The 27,483-nt window shown below is 47.5% G+C and overlaps 1 protein-coding gene across 6 annotated transcripts in view; it reads left to right on the top strand.

Annotated features, from left to right (window-relative positions):
- PALM2AKAP2 (PALM2 and AKAP2 fusion) overlaps positions 1-23,533 on the top strand; it is a 377,089-nt gene extending 353,556 nt beyond the window's left edge. For 5 of the 6 annotated variants that reach the window (XM_036330053.1, XM_036330056.1, XM_036330054.1 and 2 more), the window contains 3 exons: positions 10,595-10,773; positions 15,721-15,759; positions 19,579-23,533. In XM_036330053.1, the coding sequence (XP_036185946.1) occupies positions 10,595-10,773; positions 15,721-15,759; positions 19,579-19,677 (317 nt within the window). In that variant the 3' untranslated portion in view covers positions 19,678-23,533. The remainder of the gene's footprint in view (positions 1-10,594; positions 10,774-15,720; positions 15,760-19,578) is intronic. The other variant, XM_036330055.1, reaches the window with a different exon arrangement.
- The last annotated feature ends 3,950 nt before the right edge of the window (positions 23,534-27,483 follow it).

Here is a 27,483-nt window from a genome sequence, read left to right as displayed (position 1 = left end):
CATATACTGTTATGTAACACACCGAGGTGGGGTGTGGGGCAGCACGCCTCATGAAATCCGATTTCTGCCATAAATCTTAAAAAGAGTTGGTTATATTAAGTGGGGAAAAATAAAGGCTAAGAAGAACCTCATGCTGCTTCATGTCAGGTTTTGCTGCCAAATAAGTTATGACAAAACTTGGTTTTCAGAGCTTTTCCAGGAGTTTGGAATTGTGCATGAGGGATCGTGGACCTGTAATAGTATTTCCTTTTCTAAGAATTAATATAGAGCCCAGAGAGACTAAGTAACTTGGTCGAGGTCACCCAGTTAGGAAGTGGCAGAGCCAGGTTCAAACCCAGGTTCATTTGACTCCAGAGTCTGTATTTTGTCTACACCCTTTCTTGCCCTCTGCTGGACCCGCCCCATGCCCTTGAGGCCCATGAGTTGTGTAGTAACAGCTCTCCTCTCCACCTATAGTGATTGAGCTATTTCCTTCTGCCCTCTCCCAGTGCTTAGGCCTGGCCCTGCATTTCCTCAGTCCTTCTACTGTGGCTCTGGAATCCTCTGCTCACAGTGGCCAGGGTGGGTGAATTTGCTTCAAGAGGTCATGAGACTGTGGTATCCCAGTGACCCAGAATGGTTCCTTTGTTTTTTTGTTTTGTTTTTTAGAAGTAAATCCCAATGCTCCAAATTACAATAGGCCAAATTGCTGGTGCTGCCCAAAGATCTGAGTGATGGTGGAGGGGCTAGCACAGCCCACGGCAGCCCAGCGTCTGACCTGGTTGTTCCGAGTTCTTTCTGAAAGTTCCTTCCCCAGAGGGAAGCTCAGCCATCCACTCCTCACAGGCTCATTCCCTGAAATCTTTGCAAGCACTGGGTACTCAAGCAAGGAATCACTTTCTTAATTTGAGGACGAGCAGGGATAGGTGTTTACTCCATTAACCGACTGTGTTGAGAGAGGGCCGAGGTCACCTGAGTTAGTTCAATGGTGGTCTTTGGCTCTTTGAGACTGATCCTTCTGCTTGGACCAGAACCTCCCTGAATTTTATTTCTCTGAGCCCCCAAAATATGTTCTTTTTTTTCTTTTTTTCTTTTTTTTTAATGCTATTTGGGAAGAAATGGGTAAGAAAAAGCTAGAGTGAAGCAGGGGGTGAATGAATGAAATGAAATGTAATGAATCAGGACTTCTCAGATTACAGAATTCAGTTATTTTTGGACGTTCCATTCAGTGGTTTGAAAAGGACAACTGCCATGGTTGAAGCTGCAGCCTCACTCCTGAGAAGGCCCCCGTCCTTTCTTCCGTGACAAGACTGTGCTGGTGGCTTCTGGGAAATAGAACTTCGGAAAACCCACGTTTCTCACCAGTATAATTCCCTTCTGTGAGCAGGTCCTGTTGTCACTGCTCATTGTGCTGGGTCTTCTGATACATCCAGGGGTCTGGCTGGCTCCCAGGGGGGCTTATCCCTTGCTGGGGACACCCCATGGTGTCCTTGTGGCTTGCCTTTTACCCCACGTACCAAGTTAGGAGATTGGCTTCTGAAAAGTCACACTTAACCACATGCAAAGAGAGATGCAGTCTTGGGCCGAGAAAGAAAAGGATGAATCAAAGGACCGAATTCTTGCAACATCCCTGCTTTACGCCTGGTAAGAAATGTGAGCTAATCAAAGCCAGGCTGGGGAACAGGATGTCCCTATGACTGCTGGAGTTCAGGGAGGATATGAGTGTGCCTCTCACAGCCGTGGTGATTGCTGTGTTCCCTACGGAGCCTGGCATTTCAGATCCGTTTGATCTTGTGAATAAGTTGCTACATAAGGGGTGGAATGGGGAATGTGAAGGACAGGCCATTAGATCCCCAAGGAATACATTTATATTTCATGTAAGGTATTTCTCATGAGCTTGAAGGAAAGCATCAGACGTTTCCCAAAACGTGGGTGCATCTGACGTGAGAGCTATCCTCCATTACTCAGGTATAAACTCACACTTTGTGTGAAAAAGCTGGTCAAGAAAATTATGGACCTAAATGTGACAGCCACTGTCTGGGATTATATCCAAAGCTCAAATCCTGACTCCACTGCTTCTAAACCTCAGTGTCCTCACCAGTAAAATGCGAATAAAATAGTACCAGCCGCATCAATCGGTTTGGACAGTGCCTGGCACACAAAAGGCTCCCAGACAGAGTTACTGTGGTGGTGGTTGTTGTTAGTTACCTATCTGTTTTAAGAAAAGGCGTAGACCACCTTAGCACGATTACTTCTGAGTCACTCTCCTGCCACTGCAGGAGAAATTAATGGCAGGATATGCATTATAACATTGCTTTCTAGATGGGATTTTTTTTTCACTGTTACTTAGAATTTAAGTTTCTCTTACAAAATCCGAGTTCAGGAATTAGTTTTCAATAGCCAACTATGATTTCAAAAAAACAAAGTCCACCATTGAGTGCATTGGGTGACAATAAAATGACAAGTGTTACCATAAAAACATTCTCCTTTTGTTTTTATCTTTTTTTTTTTTTTTTTTTAAAGAAAGAAAAGGAAAGGTTTTAATCTGCGTCCCCGGGCGACCCATGAACCCCAAAGACAGGGCCAGTCGATTCACGCCAACAGGGAAGGGGGGTTTCTTTTTATACAGGTGTTTAATGAGGGGCGGGGGCAAGAGCTGAGGAAGTTCCCACTGCGGGGGTCAGCAGGGGTCGGCAGGGTATTCGGGAAGGAGTCAGTATCTGTGTGGGGGTCGTTCTTGTTTTTATCTTTTATGGGGAGTAATCCTCACACAGCCAGCCCACCCGTTGGTAGAGATGTGTTTAACAAAAAGATCTTGGAAAGGGAATTACTATTTACCATGATTTTCGTGCTTTTTAAAAAAAATATCTATATATATGTATTTTTACTGATTTCAGAGAATATAGGGAGAGGGAGAGAGAGATAGAAGCATCAATGATGAGAGAGAATCATTGATCGGCTGCCTCCTGCATGCCCCCTTACTGGCGATCGAGCCTGAAATCCAGGCTTGTGCCCTGACTGGGAATCGAACCCTGACCTCCTGGTTCATAGGTCGACCCTCAAGCTCCGAGCCACACCAGCTGGCCCGGCCACTTTTTATGCTTCCTGTTTCAATTAAATGTTTTCTGTGTTGGGCTTCCCCCGGGGGGGGGAAGCAGAGTTCTTTCCTTCTAGTGTTTGGGTCTTCCAGTTTTGTTCATAAAGGCCCCTATATCAGCAGCTCATCGACACCCCGCTGACCTTTAAGTAATGCTATTGGGGTGTTTCTCCAGGCAGGGTATTTCTCATTTCTGAGCTCGGCTTCTAATGTGAAGATTCAGGTCACCGCGTTCTCTCACCGTGGGGCCTTCAGTGGATGAAAGACAGGGAGGGACCAGCTCTCGGAGAAGGGGGGTCACAGCTGCCGCTGCACAAGCCACGCACACGCACACCCACACCCACACTCGGGGTCTGACAGCAGGATCTTCCCTTTGAGAGGAAATGAAACTGCAAATGCAAGTCTGATCTCATTTCTCTCTGAGCTCATTTCAATGACCTGTGGGCCATTTTTGATGTTTGTCACCTCGCCCCAGGGCTGCGTAAAGAAAGGTCATCATGGAAGGAGGCCTGGGCCCAGGCATGTCATCTGGTGGGCGTCTTTGTTTGCTTCAGTTTGTTTTTTAAATAGCATTCCCTAAATGAGTGGGTGCTGCCTTTTTCTTTGCTTTTGAAAAAGTGTAGAAACAAAGGCTCTTTGAATTAAGATCTCAAGACACCATGGACTATAATAATCACCAAAATCCTCATGTTTGACCAAATTAATTTTCTTGACTTTTGGAACCCACATTCTTGGCTCTTTCGAATGGAGTCCTGTGCCTACAGGAGGCGTGTTTGGGCGGACAGGAGTGGCAACAGCTGTGTTCTGAGGACATGCAGCCCTCACTCAGGTTCCCTTGGGTGGGAGGACCGCGGATTTTTCTCCCCACCTCGCCAGCACGGCCTGTGGCGGATGCCCCAGGGAAATCCGTCATGCTTGGGAAGTCCAGAATTGCAGCCAAGGCATGGCTTGCTTTCTCAGGCCCAGAAGTGCTTTAACTGTTCATAATAAATAAACAGGAAACGCAAATTCACATTTCCTAGTGTTCTCTTCCACCCGTGAGAGACAGCACTTACTGCTTTGGAGTGGAATTCTCTGCTCCTGGGCCTGCCTCTCAGTGCTCAGCCGGAGGGCCCTGTGCCGGGCCATGCTTCTCTGAGGCCCCGCGGAGTGTCCGCTCAGCAGCCCTCCTGGTGCGTGCTGCCTGGCGACATGGGGAGGCTTGTGGACCTGTCTGTTTAAAGCGAGCCGCTCTCTCGACTTTTCTGAGCATGACTATATTTTTAAATTAATTCATGCTTATTGTAGGGAAAAAAATTAGAGAATAATGCTAAAGTCAAAGTGACTCTCCATGCTAACCCATTGCCTGCCTTGGTTTTTTTTTTCTGTGCACATATGTGCATGAACGTAATATCGGGTTTACATTTACATTCATTTCGTATTGCTGCTGTGACAAATTACCACAAATACAGCAGCTTAAGATAACGCATATGTATTATCTTATAGTTCTAGAGGTTGGAAGTCTATGATGTGTCCTTTATGGACTGAACTTTGTCCCCCTGCGCTCCCCCCCCTCCCAAAAAAAAAAATTCATATGTTGAAGCCTTAATTGCCAATGTGGATGGGATCTGGAGATGGATCCTTTCAGGAGGCAATTAGTGTTCGATGAGATGAGGGTGGGGTCCTCATAATGGGATTAGTGCCCTTATAAGTAAAGCTGCCAGAGAGCGCAATCACTTTCTCCGCCAGCGTGAGGCCATCTGCAGGACAGGACAGTCCTCACCAGAGCCCAACCATGCTGGCCTCCTGATCTCAGACTTCCAGGCCCCAGAACCATGAGAAAAAATGTTTCTTGTTGCTTAAGCCACCTGGTCCATGGTATTTTGTTAGGGCAGCTCAAGCAGACTAAGATAGTGTCTTTCTGGGCTAAATTCAAAATGTTAGCAGGACTGTGTTCCTTCTAGAGGCTCGGGGAGAGTTTATTTCCTTCCAGTTCTAGAGGCCACATGAATTCAAGTCCTTTTGCCGCATAAGGCAACGTATTCATAGATTTGGGGGTTTAGGGTTTAGGCATCTTTGTGAAAGCCATTATCTTACCTACTCTTGTTCGCCTCATGCTGACGGGGTTTGTACCATGTGCCATGCATACTCTCTTGCTTTCTTTCTCACAGCAATAAGAGGTAACCAGGGTTTTGAACCCAGGGAGTCCAGGTCTGGAACCTGCACTTTTTTTTTTTTTTTTAAATATATTTTATTGATTTTTTACAGAGAGGAAGGGAGAGAGATAGAGAGTTAGAAACATCGATGAGAGAGAAACATCGATCAGCCGCCTCCTGCACATCTCCCACTGGGGATGTGCCCGCAACCCAGGTACATGCCCTTGACCGGAATCGAACCTGGGACCTTTCAGTCCGCAGGCCGACGCTCTATCCACTGAGCCAAACCGGTTTTGGCTGGAGCCTGCACTTTTAAAACAACTGCAATATATCTGATTTTGTAACCTGGTGTTTTGTTTTGTTTTTCTTTTTATATATTTTGGATAGTGTCCCATGACCCTAACTTTTTTTTTTTAAATCTGACTAAAACATGGTTTGTAATGGCTAACTATATATTCCATCATAAAAGTGAGCCATATCACTTTAACCATTCTCCTGTAGTCAGATATCCTGGTTGTTTCCACATATGTAATTACTGAAAAATGCAATGGTGAAAGTTTTAGGCCCATACTGATTCGCTGAACTAGTGAAGTTCCTTGGGAGCTGGTTAAGTGGTATAAACTAGAAAAAGGTACTCCACAGACGTTTCCTTAGGTTGTAATAGGGATTCTATGAAGTGAGGTTCTCTGGTTAAATAAATGTGAGAAATGCCATACACCCGTCCTTGAATTGGAGATTCCCAAACGTATTAGCACCAAACCCTCGGTGAAGTCCTCTGGTAAAGAAACCTCCCTCTCGTTTTTAAAGCCTTCTTTAACCCGTGCTGTGCCCCTGGCCTCCGTGACCAGTGGCTGTGTTTGCAGCATTGAGTACTGCCTTACAGAACTTAGCTTTGGACATAGTTTTGGAGACGCGGCTCTGGAATCATCCCAGCCAAGTGGAGCTGCTTACCCTCAAACACCTTGAAAAGCTTAAGTCTAAAAGTACTCTAGATGCAATAGTTTGAGCAAAATCATGTTTATAAAATTAACTCAAAACAGTTTTCTTTCTACCCTCCACTCAGAATCCCAGCCTAGCTGGCTTTGTTCTGCTGGTTCCTCTTGCCATAGAGCTCACGGGTACCTGCTCCCTGCTCTGTCAATATCAGGTGTCAGCCTTTGGCTAAGACCACCTGGTCTGCCCTGAGTCTGTGTGACACTTTCCATTCATGTTGTTTCCCAGGAACCATGACTGGGGTCCTTCAGGAGAGCTGTTTTGTAGAGTGTTCATCCAGGATGTTTGTCATTGAAAATAGAGCTCACTTTCAGCTGTCATCAGCTATTCAGCCATTCGCCAGGTGAACAAACAAAAATGAGAGCAAGTTTTGATGAGGCCAGTGGGGATGGAGCCTGGAGGTACTGGGGAGGTGCTGGGTGAGATGCATGACAATGAGCACCGGAGATGACCCATCACTATTTGAGGATCCTAACAGGGTATGTCCTCAGGGCTAAGAAATTTCTAGGGTTCCTGAGACCATAGACGGGGATGAGCTAGACCAGGGGTAGGCAAACTTTTTGACTCAAGGGCCACAATGGGTTCTTAAACTGGACCGGAGGGCCGGAACAAAAGCATGGATGGAGTGTTTGTGTGAACTAATATAAATTCAAAGTAAACATCATTACATAAAAGGGTACGGTCTTTTTTTTTTTTTTTAGTTTTATTCATTTCAAGGCCCCCGGGCCATAGTTTGCCCCTGGCTGAGCTAGACTCTCCAGGCCTGAGGCACAGACCATTTGAGTCAATTCATGTAATGACCCCAGAGGCCCGAACAATGGTGGTGTCTGGGGTGTCCCACCGGGGGAAGAACATGAGATGTTTTTTCACCATCCTAATTGCAAGGACTGTTGGCTTAGACTTCTGAGGAAGAAGGTGGGTGTGGAACAGGTCCCGCTACAGCTTTGTAGCTGTCTGTGTGATTCCTAACATGGTTAGAATTCCAGTGCGTGGTTTGAACCATATGGGGCGGGGGGGGGGGGGGTAGGGGTTGCAGATCACAGGGCCCAGCAGAGAAGCCTGGCCAAGGGGCTGGGGCGCAGTGTCTCCTTTCTTTGGGGACCTTTGACAGCTCCTCCGGAGGCTCTGATGTGGGCTTGGCTGTTTGAAACTCTCAACTACTTTCTCTGTGGAAGCAGCTGCTCTAAACCTGCTAAAGCAGTCTTTCTTTGCTGTTGCTCATGCGCCCTCTAGTGTCTATAAATGGTAAAAACGTGCTCTAGGGACCAATACAAAGACCTAAGTCTAGACTACAAAGACAGAAGCAGGCAATGTCTCTAATGTGTAATGGTTAACCACTTCTCTATACTAACCCTTTGCCCTCTTTGCAATTCTCTTTCAGCCTACATCCATCAGTGTCATTTAGGCATAATCAACATGATTTGGGTTCCAGACAGACCTAACTCTGATTGCTAACAGCTAATGTAACTTGGGCTGGCATTAGCATCTGAGCCTCCATGGTCTAAACCGCTCACAGACGTCCTGGCATCCACCTTGACTACACCCCAAGGTCATTGTGAGGATCGAGTGACGTGAAGCCTGTTAATAAAATGCCATCTGCATGTGGTGGTTATTACTTCAAAGCCATTGAGCCTGTGATTCTGTAGACCAAACTTGTTTTTGAGTTCATGTGCTTTGGTGAAGACATTTAAACTCTTTCCTCAGATCCGCCATGGGGAATTCTGCCCCCATCCGCAAGCGTTGAATCAGTGGCTGCTGTGTGTATTTCATCATGTCCTAATGGTTCATTCAGCAAACGTGAGCTCCTACCACAGTGGGTGCTGGGATCCAGCAGTGACCGGGACGGACCAGGTCCTGCCTTATGCAGTTTATATCCAGATGAACTAAGGGGTTCATAAATGATTGGGACGGTCCCTATCCTTAGGTGACTTTGCAGCTTACTCGAGAAGAGAAGCTAAGACAACCAGATAGGATAGAAGCCAGCATGTGAAAACGGCTTTCACGGAAATATAAACAAAGCGCCTGAAGCAGGGGCCTGACCGAGGTGTGTGTGAGAGGGTGAAGGCAGGGAACATAGACTGTGCTTTCTAGAAGTTTAATGCTGGGGAGTGGCTGAGGGGAGGTAATTTGGACACTTAAGAGGTCAGTTGGAAAATAATGACGGCCAACCTGGGCAGCTTGGTGTTTATTTCTAGTTCTAGAAGAATTGCAAACATTTTATGCACACTACCCACAAATTGCTCTTTCTCATTCTAGGGACATTATTCTTTGAGATTCCAAATAAATAGTAACTGGGCAAATTGGATGCTTGCTGTTCTAAATGTTAACTTAGTCCTTATCCCAAGCGTCTGGGGTAGGCTGCTCTTATCACACTCACTTTACAGATGAGGGACCTGGGATAGAAAAAGAGTAAGTGGCTCGCCCAGGGTTATTTGGCTGCTAAGCAGTGGATTCAGACCCACGCAGGCTGGCTCCAGGCCTTGCATGCTCACCTCTGTGCTAAATTGTTTCTCAAACCTTCATTTAAAAAGTCAATCTGAAATTATAGAGACCTATCTTAAGTATGCAGAGGTAATATTACCTGATTGATTTAAAATATTTCAGTCTTAAGGAAGGAAGGAAGGAAGGAAGGAAGGAAGGAAGGAAGGAAGGAAGGAAGGAAGGAAGGATAGGTGAGGCGGGTGTGGTAAAATCTTGATAAATGTTTATTAATGTATTCGATGGGGAGCCATTATAGCATTCCCTAATAAAAAATGGAAATCATTGCTAGCAGATATGATAAATTTGAAGTATTTTTACCTTGCTGTTAATATCAAAAGACTTTTTGTAAATGTCTTGGGTAATTTAGATCAAGACAAGGAGTTTCCCTAAGTTACTAGTGTGCAGGTGCCTCTTGCAGATAAAGTGCCCTGTTCTGTGTATGAAAAACAGCTTTCCACCTCGTTGTCAAATGCGAGGGCCATGCTTTTTCTTTACGCAATAAGGGTCGATCTTCTTGCCAGATATATTTGATAGAATAGCAAAATGACTGAGTTAGAAGGGACTTCACAGACAACTTCTTCCAAAATTCTCATTTTGTAGCTAGGAGAACTTAATGATCCGCCCAGGATTAGATAGCCAACAAGAGGTAATTCATGGAAGAGCAGAAATAAAAACCTGGATATCCTGAATTTTAGGGGGCTTTCCAACCCCCATCAAAAGCAGCTGTACCCAGTAAGAGGCTGTAGCAGCCCCCATGGTGACACAGACCCCAGACTTCACCTGTAAGACCTTGGTCAAGGTGAAAGTCTGGGGAAGAAGAGGAAGGAAGATGAGTCACCTCCAGCTTGGGACTGGAAGGGGTCAAACGGGCCTTTAACCTTGGCAGTTTACAAACTTTGGACTTGAATGGTCCCACATGTTTTGTGTGGGGTTTTTTCCACATTCCTTTTTCATAGACCCTTCATCTCCCACAAGGGGCATAATTGGAACTTCTCAGAGGTGCATCTGGGGCTTTGTGGCGATAAAACCCACCCCTTGATGGACCAAAGTCAGGGCTGGGCATGGCCCAAGCGGGAGGAAAGCAGAAGGTCTTGGTGAAGGTGCCTAGAGTCACCACACCCCACCACCCTTGACCTGGTCTTATCTGAAAATCCCTGTAAGGCATTTCCAGAGTCCACATCTCACCTTTCCCGAGTCTGGTGCACACCTTTCCTACGACGCCTAAGCTGTCTTTGTTGGCATGCATTCCTCAGTGTTTGAGGGCTGGGCAGGGGTGGCTCAAACCTGAATGCTTTAGGACCGTGGCAGGTAAGGTAAATGAATGACGCTGGCCTATTAAGACTGCGGGAACCTGGGAAGAACAAACCTAGTTCTCATTCAAAGGTCCTTCAGCACTGACTCCACGCCTGAAGCTTGGGGCAGGTCAGATGGTAGGTGGCGGCTTTTGATAGACAAGAAAGAACCTGGTGAGGGGACCAGGAGACCTGGGTCCCATCACTGACTCCTGGCGACCTCAGCACAGCCCTCCCTTTGCAGGACCTCGGTTTCCTTCTATAAGAGGTGGGTCTCTAAGGCTGAAAGGTGCTGTCCCCTCACAGTCTCATTCTATCATCTATGACATGTCCCCAGAACTAGAGCCAGTGTCTGTCTGCCTGACCTATATTTGCAAACTGCCCAACGGGCCTCTTACATCTGACTTTTTAGCACTGGGTCCCTTGAGGTCCTTGTTGGATGGGTTGTGACATTCTCCTTACATACTTTGATCCCTGTAATAAAATGTCCTGCACGTAACCATTGTTCTGGTACCACGATGTCGGCGCTTGATTTTTTTTTGCCCGTTTTCTCTTCTTTCTGAAAGCAGTCACGAGCAGACAAGCTTAGAAAGGGTGTTCTCTTCGTATTGTTTCAGGGAAAATAGAGAAAGTCAGACCTCCTCCATCCCCCACACCTGAAGGCCCCAGCTCGCAGCCTGACTTAGCCCCCGAAGAGGCTGCCGGATCCCAGCGGCCCAAGAATCTGATGCAGACCCTCATGGAAGACTATGAGACACACAAATCTAAAAGGCGCGAGCGAATGGATGATAGTAGTGTAAGTTCCTTCTCCTTTCCTCTTCCACGTCCCCGAGGGCGAACGGAGCGTGCCCTGTAGGGTGTTGCCTGCCAGTAAACTGGTTCCTAAGCTGATTTTCAAGTGTGTGGTTTTACACGCCTGGAGGCGGGGTTGGGATTTTTACCTTGTTTCTCAAAAACATTGAGCAGGCAAGGAACGTGCCTTTTTCCTGCCAACTGTAATTGGAGCCCTCTGGCCATGGTAGTGTGTGGATGTTTGGTACAAGAAGGGAAGACAGATGGAGGGGCCCTGAAATCACCCCAGGCACCAGGGAGCTGCTTTCTGCCCTCGCTGCCGGCTCTGTAGGGTTTCATTTTTCTAGGGAACTATGATGGTGCTATTCCTTCAAGGTCTACTCTGGGCAGTCCCTAGAAATGTTACTCAGTGCTCAAACGACTGAGTGCGTTTAGGGCTGTTACCAAGCCTTGCGTTCAATTTAGCAGGAAAAGAGCCATTTAAAATGACGGTTAAAAACCACACGGCCACCTGCTCCCCTCAACCCTGAGAACTTCGCCTGTGATGTTCACATGGACCATGAAGGAAGTCATCTGCTCTGTGGTTACTTTCTCCCATAAGAGACGCGAGGGCTGTGGTTCCACAGCCAGGCGCCGGGGATCAGCCTGAGGGGTCCCCGCCAGCCTCCTAGGAGTCTGCTGGCCTCGGTCTCTCAGCAATTATTGAGGTGACTGCCTCTGCCCCCCGGTTACACGTAGGTCACAAATAGCTTGGGTCTGTGGAGGATGCCACCCAGTTTACCTGGGACAGCCCTGGTGTAAGCCTGTTGTCCTGGTGTCACTATTAACAGCATCCCCTTCCACTCTTAAAAGTGCCCCGGTTTGGATGATAAATTATTTGTGCACCTTAAACGTGAGAGCTGCGGGGCTCACTGTCAGGACTCCAGGCTGACCTGTCACCTTTCACGGCCCGTTGACTAAGTTAAAGGATTTCCGCCTCGATGCTCAGTGTGGCTTTCACAATATGTTAGTAAAGAAAGCCAGCACACCTGTGACAGCTGGCTCACCTGGCACCACCCCGGCTCTCTCCTTGGGTCTCCCCGGAACTCCTCCGGGTCCTGACTCGGCTCCTCCATCAGGCCTGTTGCACCGGGGAGGGGCCTGGCCCTCTGGGGCTGCTGCAGACTTCCCTGAGCCCATAGGACGGTCTCTGCCCACCAGGCCACGTTAGCCGGCCCCTTGCAGTCCCACTTAAATTATGGAGTTTACCTTGGGGTATCTTCTGCAGCCTGTGACCATTTTGCAGCCTCATGCTAGAAAAATGGCCGCTTCTTTTCTCCAGGGGTTCCAGCCATGCACCAGCCGCGCTAGGGAAGTGGGCCGAGCGGCCCCCTCACATTCTGGGGGAGAAGGGGGAGAACTGATGGAACCGCTTTGCGTGGGCGCCACGCGGGTGTTTTCTTACTGGTAGCACCCTAGGTGTCTCGTGTGTGCCTATCGTGTCGAGGTGCAGATGCTGCAGGGGAAAACCCACGCAGAAGGAAGAGCCTGCTCTCAGCCCCTTTCATAGCAGAGGCGGGAGCCTCTTTCGTGCCAACTCTGGCTCTCAGGCAGCCACCCCGGGCGAATGCCAACCAGGTGGGATTTCCCCCAGCACTGGGGCAGCTGCTGGGAATCGGTGTTTTAATATACTGGTTGCTCTTCACCTGTGCGGTGAAGTGGCAGCCTCCTGTCTCTATTTTTCTCGACTAAATAAACATTTCATACAAGGAGGAACCCTACTAACTGATCAAGTTGTTACTATCCCCAGATCTTGGATTCAAGGCCCAGTGTTTTTCACTGTTACTGATATGACAAGAGAACCAAGTTTGTTGTTGGAAATTCTTAGCAACAGAACAAAACAATCCCCCATAGCCCCTTTCAGAGACCCACATTGGGAAAAAGCAGACTCAGATTGCTTCTAAAGCAATCTGAGCCCCAGTGACCCCACTTCCCAGCCCTTTTCATTCAGGGGATCTTTGCTATTGTGCCTGCATCAGTCACTGGGGAATATTTGAAGTTCACCTGCCAGAACAAACAAGCCTTCATTTGCTTCCCTGGCTGATCCGTGGCCCTTTCGTTAATTGTCTCTGATCCCAGAAGGAGAATTAATAGGAGCAGATGGGTTGCTTGATGCCTGAGTTGTGTGACTGGCTTCCCTGTCCCTAGAAGCTGTAGTTCTGTTCTGGCTCCATTCACACACGCTCTTCTCTGGGCAAACGATGGCTTCTTAGATTTCCCACCCTCTAAGAACCTCCCATGGCTCACCTGGGCCCAGTGTCACCCGGGCACCCATATTGGTGGGTCCATCTGCCAATATGCTTCCAAAAACTCACTGAGGAGCCCCTCACACATGACCGGGACCCAACCATGGGCTTGTCCATAGGTTTGTTCAATTCAACTCTTTCTGAATTGAACAAAAACAATTTATTTGCTGTGCTTCCTAAGGAGAAGGCAGACTTACCAACAAAATAGGGAGACTGGGATGTATGCATTGTGATACATTAGACACCAGGGCATTAATGAGCATGAAGGACAGAAGGGAGAGAAGACAGAGAAACCCCCCCCCCACCCCCAGAGCTGCACCTGCAGTGCTCATGAGTAACTTGCCACCCGACCTGCGAAAACTGCCCCTCGCCATCAAAACAGGTGTGGTGCCCCCCCACCCCAGAGCAGCACTGGTCTCTGGAGACCTGTCCCCAGCTCAAGGCCCTGACTTGTCACACTCTGTGAAAATCACATGCAGGTTAGGCGGGGAGGCCTCTGGCGCCTGGAATCCCTGCGGGGGGGGGGGGGGGGTGACCGCAGGGATGACTGTACAGCATTCGGTGGGCTTTTCATGCCCCCTCTCCTGCTGGGAACAAGGTGAGGGCTCAGAGGAGGACAGAAGGTGGAAAATTAAAGCATGGACTTTCTCATGGAACATCACTCAGCAGTCACTGTCAGTGACAGTGAGTCGACGGTGGGGGTTCTGCTCATTTTGCAGCTGGTGAAAAAGTCAATGACAAAGAACCAGAAAAAAAGACCCTTCTCTCAAAAACGTATCCCCATCTACCATCCCTGTTACCATCTCAGAGCAGGTGCCCACAGTCCGTACCCATCTGGGCTGGCTTCCTTGTTGTGCACGGACGGACGGCATTGTCACCAATGAGTGTCTCCAAACTGGAGTCTTCAGCCAGGCCCCACTTCCTAATGGGCCTCTTGGCTGTTTGGGGTAGGAGAGTTGCCCTGGGCTGTTTGGCAGCCTATGCAGGGCCTTTGTGAGAATGTTAAAAAGGCCCCCCTTTTCCTCTGTGGGGACGCAGCCTGCCCCAGCCACACAGTAGGTGAGAGGAGTGGGGGGACTGAGCTCCAATCCTGCTGATCCCCTCCCCCACCCTGGTGCCTTTGTGCAGCGCACACAGCACACACCCAAAGGCAGCCGTCCTGCTCTTATTGTGGGTGTCTCTTATCTGAAAACCTTCTGTGGAAATGTCCCCTTATCCGGGCCTGAGGCCATCTCTGCTCCACACAGCACATTCTGGACTGGTGAATCACAGTGTTCTCAAGGGTTTCTGGGTGACATGCAAAAGGAGGACATTCAGGCAAGTGTTTTTCTGGCCAGTTGTTTCCACAACTTGACCTGAGCCTCAGGAAATGATGGGTTGAGTCAATGATGCCCTTGAACTTGGTGGATTGCTTTCTTTCTTAAAGGGAAATGCTAGTCCGAGTCTAAATCCAGCCCCTCCCTCACTCCTAGCACAGGATCTGCTCTTGGTGAGTGTTCCCTGTGTCCTCTCTCTCTTGCCCGGAGAGTAGGTGCCGAGGACTTTCAGGCATCGTTGCGTGTCCTGGAATGAGAGGCGGCCTCATCGATCCTCCCGGGTTAAGTCAAAGCTGGGGGCAAGCAGTTACTGCTTCCCTACGAATTCCTGGCACATTTTTCTCTAGACGAGGACACCCTTTGTGGCCGTACTGCCATCGAGTGGTTGAAAGAAGCCCATCTGCCTCCAGTTCCCCCCACAAAAGCTCACCCACAGTCAGTGATGTTTTGCGCTGCCCAGCTTTCTCTTGGGTTCTCACTCACACCCTAGGAAGGTGCAAAGAAGAGAACACTAAATTCATCCGCTCCTAGCCAGCAGCCTGATTGCTACAGAGCTGTCATTTGTGAGTGCTACCTAGAAGAAGCAGTCAGCGATCACCGATCTATGATCTCAATGGTTGCCAATGCCAAAGACCAGTGTAAACGCAAGATCACAGTCACAGTTCTGGAGGGGGCTGCCCAAAGTTGGTCGTTCTATCTCAGTTCCCATAACCAGGACTTTTTTTTTCCCTGAGCTTCCTTCTCTTGCAGTGACTTAGTCTGCTACAGGAATTCAAGGATTGTTTCAGTTCCTATGTGAGCACCCCACTCGCGGGAACTTGTCCATGCTCCCTAGGCACCCTTAGGTCAGTGTCAGAGACTGCCTCCACAAACCTGGCATTCGAGCCACCTTTATCCTTAGTTAGGGTCTCCTTTTCATTGGACAACCAGCTACAAGACTGCTTTGGAGTTCAGACATGCCTACAAGAAGACAAATGGCTCTTTGGATTCTAGCAAATCCAAAATGGCCCTCAGGGACCTGGCTGTGGGCAGCTGGTTACAAAGGCGGGGAGGAGAGATCTTGTTAATTCAAAGCACAGAGAATGGAAGCAACAAATCTTGAATTAACACAGTATGGCTTATCTGATATTTTTATTAAAAAATAAGAGGGTATCTATTTGCTCCAAAAGATACAGGTTTCTGAATAAACTAATATCAGATGAAGCGAGTGTTGGCATGGGTGTGGAATGGTCTCCCGGTGTTACTGCCCTCCTGTCTGCCCCCTGTGGTGCCGGTTCCCAGCAGGGGGGCGGGGGTGTTCTGGGAGTGTCTCTGCCATGTACTAACCCTGGTCTTTTCCCTCTCTGCCAGTACACCTCTAAGTTACTGTCTTGCAAGGTGACTTCCGAGGTACTTTTCAACTTGTCTGTCTTGGTCTGCCTGCATGCCTGGCCAGGTGCATGCGGTTGTGGTGTGCCGTTTCCTGGTGGGTTGAATGAGAGGGACCGGAAAGCAGTTTGTCTCCGTATCTTTTTCTTCCTGTTGTTTCTGAGCTGGGGGAACTGCCTCAACATGCTGGCGTGCACGCAACAACGATACGCCCTGCTGTGCTCTGCTGTGCCGTGTGGTGGGGTGGAGAAGACCTTGCCCCGCTCATGGATCTGGAAGATGTGTTTAGCTTCTTCAGGCACTGATAGCAAATGTACCCTGGTCTGGTTAGAAAGCAGGGCAGCTCCAGAGGACCGAGTCCTGTGTTTGCCTTAACACAAATCCAGGGGGCTCCATGTCATCGCTTTAGGATACGTTATTCCAGAAGTGAACCATCCAGCTTCCCTTTTACCCAACTGTTAAGTCTGTATTTTTGTTTTGGAAGCTTTGCACATTGAATTTCCCTAAAAGTCTCCTTTCCCCTACAACTTTATTTTATTTTATTTTATTTTTTAATATATTTTTTATTGATTTCAGAGAGGAATGGAGAGAGAGAAAAAAATAGCAATCATGAGAGAGAATCATTGATTGGCTGCCTCCAGCATGCTTCCTACTGGCGATTGAGCCACAACCTGGGCATGAGCCCTGACCGGGAATCTAGTTCATAAGCTGACGCTCAACCACTTAGCCACGCCAATGGGGCTACAACCTTCTCTTATACAGATTTAACAAACTTTTGCTGTGAAAAGCATATTTTTTCATTTTCCCCATTTTTTAATATTTTCTCTTTCCTGTGAGAGAGCATTTCATATTTTTATTTCTAAAGCATTGTATTATTTTTATTTTTAAAGAATGATTTCAAATATACAGAATTGTGGAGAGAATCGTTCATTCATTTGCTCTCTGAGAATTGTTCATTCATAACGGCTTTTTGAGCACCTACTATGCGTCAGGCACTTCTCTAGGTTCTGAGAGGAGAGCAGTCAACAAGACGGTCCCAGATGTCATGGAGCAGGCATTCGAATGTGCTGAATGACATAACATAATAAAATAATAAAGTCTGTCTATCCAGCTTTGTCCATTCCTATCATTTCATAATATGTGCTTAATATTTTAAAAAGAAATTAATATTGCAAGTAGAACTTACCCCTCCTGTTACTTCTCCCAGTTCCCCTTTCTCTCTCTCCTGAGAGGTAGTTATATTTGAGTTTGGTGTTCATGCATGTTTTTATACTTACACTACATATGTGTACATAATGTGTTCTGATTTTGCATGTTTTAGATCTTCCTATAAATGTCATCATGTTGTAGTACCCTCCACTCCTTACTTTGTTTTGTCTGCATTGTTTCAGATGTGTCCATACTGATGTTTATGGTTCTAGGTCACTCCTTATAACTGCCGTATAGTATGCCATTGAATGAACATGTCACTGTTTATTCACCCTCCTAGTGATGGAAATGTAGGTTGTTTCTTGTTCTAAAAAAATTTGTATTGCTGCTACCAACAATGCTTTGCTGGATGGTATCATCCATATCTCTTTGTGCACCTCTGGGAGAGTTTCTCTCCGTATCTAGAAATAGAAGTACTGGTTATAGGGCTTACTTAGCCTCACATTTACTACATATTGCAGATTATTCTTCACATTGGTTGTGCTAACCTACAGCACAATATACTTTAAATCTCCCTATTTAGCAAAATTATGTATAATTAACTATATACATAAGCTGATGATTACCAGCAATTTTCTTTCATAAGGTATAAAATGAACATTGAGAATATCATTACATGTACCTTTCTCAATGTCTAACTGGTTTTCAGAACCTTAGATGTATTTTTTAGTTTTCAGGTACACCTTTCAGTTTGTATGTGCAAGGTGAACAGATGGCCAGTTTGCACAGGGTAGAGATCCTTATAAAAATGCCTTATATTTGGTTACCACTCTATAGTTTATGAATTCCCTTCACATGATGATAGAAATAATTATTGTTTGAGAACTTACTATACACTGGGAACTATTGCTAAATGCTTCCCATATGGTGCCTCATTTATTCCTCAGGCCAACTCTATTCTGTATTTTTTATTGTTCCCATTGTACATGCAAGGGAACTGAGGCATGAGGGTAAACTTTCCCCAGGTGACACCATCACGAGGATGTACACCTACACCTGCCTGGACTTCAGAGTCAGCACTGCCTCCTGAGAAAGCCGATGACATAGGGCAGTGGTGCGTGTCCATTTTGCAGATGAAGAAAGTTGAGGCACCAGATACCGTGAACAAGAACAACATGTTCCAGAGCTGGAAATAACGCTCAGGACTTCCAATTCCGGTCCAGCACTGCTGCTCAATGCCATGTGGCCACGCACTGCCCAGAAGAATCCTTTACTTATAACTGTAACAGATTTGAAAGCATGCTTTTTCCTACTGATATCTTATTCTTAGATATTGAGTAAGTGGCCATGCTATGCTTACACACAAAACTGTGTGACATGGCTTATGTGCTTAACCGACTGTGTCCTACATGACAAGTCCAGTTGTCCCTGCTGACACTCTGGGAAGTCGGTTCATTTGTCAGAGGGACAGAGAAGCAGGTTGAGATGGACCCCCAGGATCTGCTTATGTCTGGGCTCCCAGCACTGCCCGTCACCTGCATCTCCTAGCTTCGCTGGAGTTGCCAGCATCACTGTTGCTGTCAAAATGATTGTTCTCAGAATAAGCAAAGCCTTCCTTGCTATTTGGATTATCAACCAGGGTTGGCTCTGCTGGACTTTTCTGTAAAATCAGAAATTTCGCACCCTAAGCTAATGCCACAGTAGATGAGCTGGCTGGCTTGCATGGGCATGCTTTGGGTGGAGTGTCATGTACTCGACCATTTCTCACATGTTGGCAACCTACGTGTTATTCAGCTGGGTCTCATCTTGATCAAACCAAAGCCGGAACTGATTCTCCGCCCCGCCCCGCCCCCCCCCTCCGCCCAGGAGCCCACACAATATCCTAGGGGGGGAGGCCCTACCCTGATGGTGGTGAGCTGACTCATCCTTGATGTTGTCACCTTTCATCTCACTTATTAGCACCTATGGCCCTCAAGTTGCATCAGAATGCTCAGGTTGCTTTTCATTGGCCTGAAAAGCTACCTCCCCCGCCCCCCACACACACACACTTAATGTCTCCTTGAAGCTTAATTATACCAAAGTAGGCTTTCATGATACAGATATGATCACAGCTTATATAGATCCACAAAGCCTAACGGATAGAGTTCACACTGGCCCAGTTGTTTGGCGTTGTTCTCTAGTTTGCTTGTTTACAGTGTGACTACGGCAGTCGAGAGCTGTGCTGTCACTACTAGCTGTGAGGATATTTCAATGAAAATTAATTAAAATTAAATATTTAGTTTCTCAGCCACACCAGGCCTATTTCAAGTGCTCGGTGCCGTGTGTGGCTGGCGACTACCCTGCTGGATGGCCCAGGTACAGGATATTTCTGCCGGACAGCACCCATCTGAAGACTTGATGCGGTCAAGTCTCGTTCAAAGAAACTTGCAGAACGTTTCAGGGAAATTAATCATCTATATTACTAACTATAGGTCAAATAGCAAAGGGATTTTGGCTATGAGTGCACACCCAAAACCTCCCACCCCCTACCCCTTCGTTTCCTCCTACCTCCCAGTGGAACAGGCACTGTTACTTCCCCCTCATCAGATGCTATTGAGAGGGCAAGGAGGAAAAAAACAACAATGGAGAAATTGGTTTGTATACATAATTAACATCATGAACTCTGCGTAATTCTTTCCCCTCTCTCTTCAGGTCCTTGAGGCCACACGGGTTAATCGAAGGAAGAGCGCATTGGCCTTGCGCTGGGAGGCGGGGATCTATGCCAACCAGGAGGAGGAGGACAATGAATAATAAACTTCCTTCCACCCAGGAAGCTTCGTGCGTGCTTGGGTTACCAAGAAGCCAAGCCATCCACACATCACAGCATTTTAATGGAATATTTATTAAAGTGCAAACAAACTCAGCAATCCTTCCGTAGACCAGAAGCTGCAATGATGAACCATCACGTGAAAAAAGAAGTCCACCCATCAAACTCTAACCCCCAGGAGTCACCAGAGAAAGGATTTTTTGTGGCTCAGAGAATCGCCTGGATTTGGACCAATCCGCAATTGCTCCAAAGGACAAAGAAGTTACAAGCAAATCAACATGGTTGCTCCAGGCAGAACTGAGACCAGCCCGGCTGGGTGGGAGGAAACACAATGGCGATAGGGCCATTTGAGAGCAGTGGGCCCAGGCGGGTGCAGTCTACAGGCACAGGTGCTCTCTGCACCCGGGGCCCGCCTACCGCTCAGCGTCAGAGGTGCTGGGTTCACTCCATTGACTCCAGCAGCCATAACATGAATCCTGTTTCTCTCCTTGCTGAGAAGAGGCAATGATGATTCCATTCATCTTACATTTCCTTGTTTTTAATCTGGAGCAATGAATGATCGCAATACATAAAATCCCTATTTTTAAGACAATGTTCCTTCATATTGCAAAACACAATCTGTTCTACATGAGGAGGTTGAGAAAGGGGGAGAAAGCCAAAACCAAATGGATTATTTTAGCTTTAGGATCTTGTCTGCTTATGCTATGGACTGATCTGCAGGTTAGGAGAACACATTTTCATGATTATGTTTCTTCCTATGAAAACTATATTTAGTGGACAACAACTATTTTTATGATGGGATGGGGGAATATATCCATGTATAAAGCCTGTACACATTGAACATCTGGTTCAAGAGGGTAGGGGTATTTTTAGAATGGCAACCATTGAAAAGGGGCAAACTCTGCCTTAGAGAGGTAGATGACGAGAAATGAAAAGGGGTTTATATTTTATATCATAAAGTGGACTTGAGGGGTAGTAGGAAGAATGAGAAATTATTTTGGATTAATCAGAAATGAAACATTAAAGAAAGGTCATGAAGGTTGAGAGAGAAGGGAGGGAGGAAAAGTGGGGGAAATAAGGAAGTAAGAGATATTTTTGTTGAGCAGCCAGTGTTTTTCCGGATGATACAGGAAAATATAGACTAGAAATTTAAGTGCAGGCTTGGAATCAGCTACAAATGCTATCTAAGATGGTGTGTGTGAGTGTGGGTGCTTGTGTACACACGCACTCACCTACCTCTGTGTTTGTGTAAAGTGTGTGTGCCCACGAGGAAGAGTGTGTGTATGTCAGGATTAAAATCCCAGAGCGATCATGAGACAGGGTGTACAGTTATTTCCTCCAAAGCTCTTAGCCAGCGTCAGGAGTGAGTGAGGATTTCTTTTTTATGAAAAGGGATATAGAGGCACCGAACTGATGCAGTATTTGTCATTGTCAACTGACCTAACATGGTATTTGCATGAGTCACAAATGCAGAGTTTGGAGCAGTTTTGTAACTTGACGTTTAGGGAAGCACCATATTTATTCTCATGCCTTGTATTCACGCGTAGCATACTATAGAGGATGCCAGCTTTACTCTTTCTGTCATTTAAAGCAATATGACAAGGGCACTCCATAACGGAGTGCCCCACATTTCTGGATGAGAAAATGTTCCATTCTGGCCATGAGAAAAAAACCTGACCAGCATTCTTTTTCTTTTCTTTTTTCCTTTTGTTTTAAAACTGTGGTTTTTACAAATAAGCAATAATGAAGTCAGACCTCACTAAAATTCATTTTTGTTTTTATATTGTTGTGTCCTAAGCTCTAATATGTTATTCTGATGAGTAGCAACTCCACAAAGTTTGTATGTAGATGTTGTGCACATTATCTTTGTTTCTTTTATTAGACTAGTGTTGACTTAGGGGGAAGTTTATTGACAGACAAGCAGCGGGCACAAAGGAAAACTGGAACTGCCGGATCATTTACAATGATCCTTTAAAACTGCCAAGGGAGCCTGCAATTTGAAGCCACATTCTACCGATGGGCAGTTGGTGCCATCTTTGTATGAATCCTCCTCTTGAATATTCCAAGTGAATATTCAACGTGTGCGCCCACCACTGGGGGCACCAGACGAATAATATCCCTGTGGCAGGAAATTAATTCTGGAGTGGGGGAGGCTGGCACAGAGGTAGACATTCTCGGGAAAATGAGGTCTGGGTTAGGTTAGAAGTCCTGTCAGGTGACATGGGACAACCAGGAAGGATGCTTTGTCCGATGATGTCCAGTGTCCCCGAGGCAGGCAGTGGATGAAAACAGGTGGGTCGGCGGCTTCGTGGGGCCCAGGGCACAGCGGCCGCTGGCGAGGTGGAGAGGAGCAGAGCGCTTCTGTGGGTGGCACCAGAACCAAGCCGTGCTGCCTGCTTCCAGAACTGACTCGGGATCTGGCTAGGACCATAGACGTGATCTAAACGACCTCCCATCTCTCACAAGAGGAAGCAGTCCTCGGGACTTAGCTGGAGACGTGTTCTGGTGTGAAGGAATCCCGTGTACCTACGTTCAGCCCTCATGTGAGAAGAGGATTTGCAGCTGAGAGGAAGGCTTAGGAGACCACACGGCCATGAGATCGCTTCAGAGGCAGACACCTCGGTCTGTGGCTGGTTGGGCCAGAGGCACTTACGGCACTGAGTCCTTCGGTCCGAGCTCCCTGTGTAGATCAGGTAACAAATGCAGAGTTTCCATGACAACCCGCAGTCACATCGCTGTTTAACGGCGGCCCCCTCCTCTCTGACATGTGTCCATTCCCTTACACTGCCTTCCACAGATAACTGTTGTCTATCTCCCCCCTCCTCTCACCTGTAACCCCACGACCGTGTAAATTCCCTGGGAAGAGCCAGGTTTTCTCTGCGCTCGAGTTTTTTTACTCATTCAAGCAACATTGGGCCGCTGCTTTGTACATAGCACTGCGCTAGACTCTGGGATCCCTAGTGAACCCCTATTTAACTTTCTGAAGATGGAACACAGCCCTGGAGGAGAGCCATTCCTGCCGAATCCTCCAAGAGGAAGAGGCTGGTGGGAACCTTGGCCTCCCACATGCATCCCTGCCCCCAAGTAGTACGCAAGCTTGCTCATCTCGACTCTAACAGATGGTTAGATTCTGTAGATGTCAGAGGCTTCCCTGAAAGTTATGCCGTTCAGCAGTGTTTATAGACTTGCCTCGCGGCTGAGTAACTACTGACAAGCCTTGGCTTTCTCACCCAGAAATTATGGAAACAGGATCTGTCCGTGGCCGGAGGCCAGGCTGTGCTCTACTCAGAGGACACAATGCGATTTCCTTTGCCTCTTCCCACCCGTGCATGCTGCCCACCCTAGACAATGACATAGAAGCAGTATATTGATTAGTGTCCACACACACACACACACACACACACCGTAACAAGGAACACTAAAACAGTGTTGTCTCTTGTCTCTGAAGACAGATAAACATTTTTTCCAACTAAAAATGGATGTAATTAAACTATGTATTGAAAAAAAATAGCTTCAGTGTTTAGAGATGGTAAATATATCCAATTTTAGTGACCACCAATTTCCTGAATTTTAAGCATTCAGTGAGTGAGCTGCCAATTTTGATTTTGTGTTGCTCTTTACCCAAATGACATTGTTTTTGTTTTTGTTTTTGGAGGAGGAGGAGGGGGCAAAAGCAGCAATACTGTGTTTGAATATTAGACTCTGTATCCGGCTCTCCTGTGTATGTTAACCACTGACATGTCATTCCTCTGCTTCGGTTTTATAGTGATTGTGAGGCATTCAATGCAAGTATACAATTATTTTCTCATTAAAACCCAGTGTGCGTTGTGTTTTTATAAACGATGCCTTCTCGTCTGACTGTGGGAGGGAGGTCAGAGGACTGAGTCGCCGGCGGCATCTGGTGCCCTTGGCCTCCGCTTCTGTGTGGCAGGATCTGCTTCTTGCACATTTGGAACCAAGACAGCATCGTAGCTGGTGGGGCGCCCCTTTTGCTATGTGGTCCCCCGCTGCCCTCGATAGAAGCCAGGATCTCTGAAAGGACCCACCGGAATACCGCAGGTGCCTCTTGATGAGGTAGGTAGACTCCAAGGTCAAAGAGAAGGTAGGACAAATGGTAAAACTCAAGCTTTGCAGGTGGCTCTTAGGTTTTCATTTTAAATACATTTTTATTGATTTCAGAGAGGAATGGAGAGGGAGAGAGAGATCAATGATAAGAGGGAATCATTGGTCTGTTGCCTCCTGCACGGCCCACACAGGGGATAGAGCCTGCCACCAGGCCATGTGCCCTCACCGGGAATCGAACCCTGACCCCCTGGTTCATAGGTCGCCTGGACTAGGCTCTTGTTTTGATTTGTACATTCCCAGCACCGTACGTGCCTCTCCTCTGAAGAATTCAGAACTTCACAGACTTTACAGGTTTGTCAGCTCCCTCCCCAAATTTCATCCTGCCTTCCTCCCTTCTGCCTCCTCACGCCCCTTCCGAACCCAGCTGCTTTGTTCCATCTCTCAGCCCCTTGCACGTACTTGCACCCCTGACCACCTGCTTCCTGCTCTCCCTTACCCACCGCCTACCCCACCCTTCCCTCTTCCTCGAGTCTCCCCTCCAGCTGCCTCTTCACCTCTCCCCGTTTATGTGGCTTCCAGTCTTTTTCAACCATGTCTTCCTCTTCTACAGATCTGGGGGCTTCCCTGTGGTCCTGGGTGGCAGCTTCTCACCGCTGGGGGTAGAGTTCTGTACCGGGGGTTGGGGAGAAGTGATTCAGCCCCTTTGAAAATTTGATCAAACTAGTAATAACGTGTAACATTTATGAAGCACTGAGAATGCGACAGGCACTTCGTGGTCCCCATGCAGTTCATCTATTTCTCACAATCATTGGATGTACTATTTTGATTTCCACCTTACATGTCAGGAGACCTGCCGCAGCTCATAAATGGCAGCACTTGAATTTGAACCTGAGCACTCTGACTCAAGGCATTGCTTTTTTAAAAATTTTTTTAATTGTTGAAAGTAGTACAGATATTTCACCTTCCTCCCTCCCCCCCCCATCTTCACTATGGTATTGCTTTTTTTTTACACTATTACAGATGTCCACCCCCCCTTACCTCCAACTAGCTCCAGCCACCCCTCCCCCAGCCTTCACCACTCTGTTGCCTGTGTCCATGGGCTACATTAATGACTCTTCACACAGGAACACTGGCAACTGTACATGCACTGTCAGTAGATCTGATAAGGTGTGCAAGGTCTTGGTGACCTTACAGCATCTCACTGTACTCTGCAGGAAGAGGGCTCTAGTGGGTCAAGGCCAAGGCTGTGATGAGGTGCAGAGGCGGGGGGTCGGGGGGAGAGTGGGGTGTCTTCATCAGAATGAATTCCCTCTGGGCTCTTCTCAGGGATCAGCTCTTCCAGGCGATGGGAGAAGCTGGCCCAGGCATCCCAGTTGCCAAAGAGGAACGAGAAGAGGCCACAAACGGGGTGATGACAATGTGCTAAAATCAAGTTGTGGTGATGATTTGACAACTCTACTCGAAATCATTGGATTGTACACTTGAAATGGGTACATGTTATCATATGTAAATTATACCACAAAGCTGTAGCCAATAAGAAGGAATAAAGAAACCAGAATAAGAGGCCATGGAAAGGGTCCAAGGAGACCACCCAGTCCTAGATGGAAAGGAATGGTTGGAGTCCTTCATGCCAACACGTGACTGCCAGATTCACCAGCTAATGAGGAAGAAAGCTTGCTGGTCTGGGTGTCCAACCCCCCGACTTGCCCCCCGAACCAGGACCAGTAGCGTTGTGATTGGCAGTGGATTCAGGCGTCCTGGTCCATTCTAACATCTGGGCACTAGGCAGAGCCAGTGAGTCAAGGTACATGGGACTGAGATTTGGTGGCAGGGCTGCTGGGCACTCAGGCTGAGAAAGGCCGGAGAGTGGGATGTGGTGTCTGGTGCGGTCCGAGTAGAAGGCACTGTGGAGGGGTTCTGAGGAGGCTCTTCCTGCAAAGTCCCCCACGTGAAGCACTGACCCCTCATGGGCGGGGGCAGGCACACAGGCTTTTTATCTGTGATGAGAGATAGAGGGGACCTGTGGCCACTACCCCAGGGTCATCTCCCCTGTTTTTTATTGGTGGCAAAGAGACTATTTTGTGGGACACATGAGGTTTCTTTGGAGCCTTGCTCATTCCAATTATGGAATTCCTGGGCCACAAGAGGGTAGAGACTAGATCCCTCCCTACACAGAACCCACACAACATTCAGAACGGGCTGCTGGGGCACAGATCACATGGGAGATTGAAAGGGAGTCATTCAAAAACTTTGAAATGTGCAAGATGACACTATGGCACAGAACGGGGCCTTGGGAAATAACTGGAGAGGCCACGCCGGCCATTTCCAAAGGTGGCCCAAGCATCAGATGCTTTCTCTCAGAGAAAGAAAAATGTTTGCATACTACAGCTTTAAAAAAAAAAAAAGAAAGAAAGAAAATCCCTGAAGTAACGTAATCTCAGTGTCATGAACCCCAGTGGGAGTTATTTAGACACTGGATTCTGAGTTCCCAGGTGGTGGGCTCTGAGCAGCTTGGAAGGGATCTGCTGGTCCCCTAGAAAGTATGAGTCTCTCTCTTCTTGGCTTTTCTCGGCTTTCGCATCTAGACAACATTCCGTCCCCGCAGTGGTCAGCTGCTAACATCCATGTGGCTCTGGGGGGCACTGTTCTCAAGTGCGAATGGACATTCGCATCACCTGGAGGGCTTGTTAAACACAGCCGGGGCCCATGTCCTGCGTTTCTGATTCAGTAGGTTTGGGTGCAGCCCGGAAACTTTCTAGCCTGGACTCGCTGCTGCTGGTCCCAGGACCAGGGCCTTCACTCTGGAATCACCCATCTGGAGAGTGAGTAATGAACAGGGTCTGGGCATACCACCTCTGTTGGAAAACTGGCGGATTGCTGCACGCTTTCTAAGCTACAGGTACAGTCACGTGCAGTTATGAGCTGTTTTGGATATTTGCTGGGGGTTTTATGTGTTTGCCCAGCATATCGACTCACCACTTCGTGGGTCTTGGAGAAGCAGAGGTGAGAGTCCACCCAGACTCTCCAGCGAAGCCCTCTGACGGGTCTGAGCAGATGAGGAAGAACATGTAGAGAGGATAATATCTACATGTGTTTAGACTTAATTGCAGGGTCCCAGGCGCATTGAACATCACTGTCTAGTGCTGTGGGTTTTTTTTAAAAGATATTGGTGCTTGGGCCTCATCCCTAGACTTATTTTCTTTACGTGGGGCAGACATGGGTATGGGCTTGAGTATGTTTTCGCAGCTCCCCAGCTGCTTCTAATGTGGAGTCAGGGTTGTGAATCACTGGTGTGGTGGAGAAATGTGTTTGCTTCGTGACCTGATCACTTCGGAAAGTTCTGGCCGGGCAACATCCAAGTGAAATCAGAGGCCTTGAGGGACTGAACTGGCCCATCTCACTGGTCCCAGGAGACAGAGCAGTGTGTGTGTGTGTGTGTGTGTGTGTGTGTGTGTGTGTGTGTGTTGGGGGATGGGGTTCAAAGCTGCTCTGATAATCTCAGCTCTCCTCCTGCCTGGGAGCCTCCATGCCCGTGGCTGTCAGGCTCAGCTGTAAAACTTTTGAGTTAATTAGGAGATAAACAAGCCACAAGGGGTGCCATAGGCATGCTCTACCTGTAACAGGTGCACGCGGAGAAAGAGCTCAAATGAACAAAGGCCCCAGATGCCACAAGATGATTTCTGCTGTAGGAAGCATGACCATCCTTGCCGTGTGTCCTAAGAAGT

The sequence above is a fragment of the Myotis myotis genome, unplaced genomic scaffold, assembly GCF_014108235.1.
Source record: "Myotis myotis isolate mMyoMyo1 unplaced genomic scaffold, mMyoMyo1.p scaffold_m19_p_12, whole genome shotgun sequence".
NCBI lineage: Eukaryota > Metazoa > Chordata > Mammalia > Chiroptera > Vespertilionidae > Myotis > Myotis myotis.
Note: the sequence above shows the minus strand (reverse complement) of the source record. Positions and strands in the feature narration are given on the sequence as shown.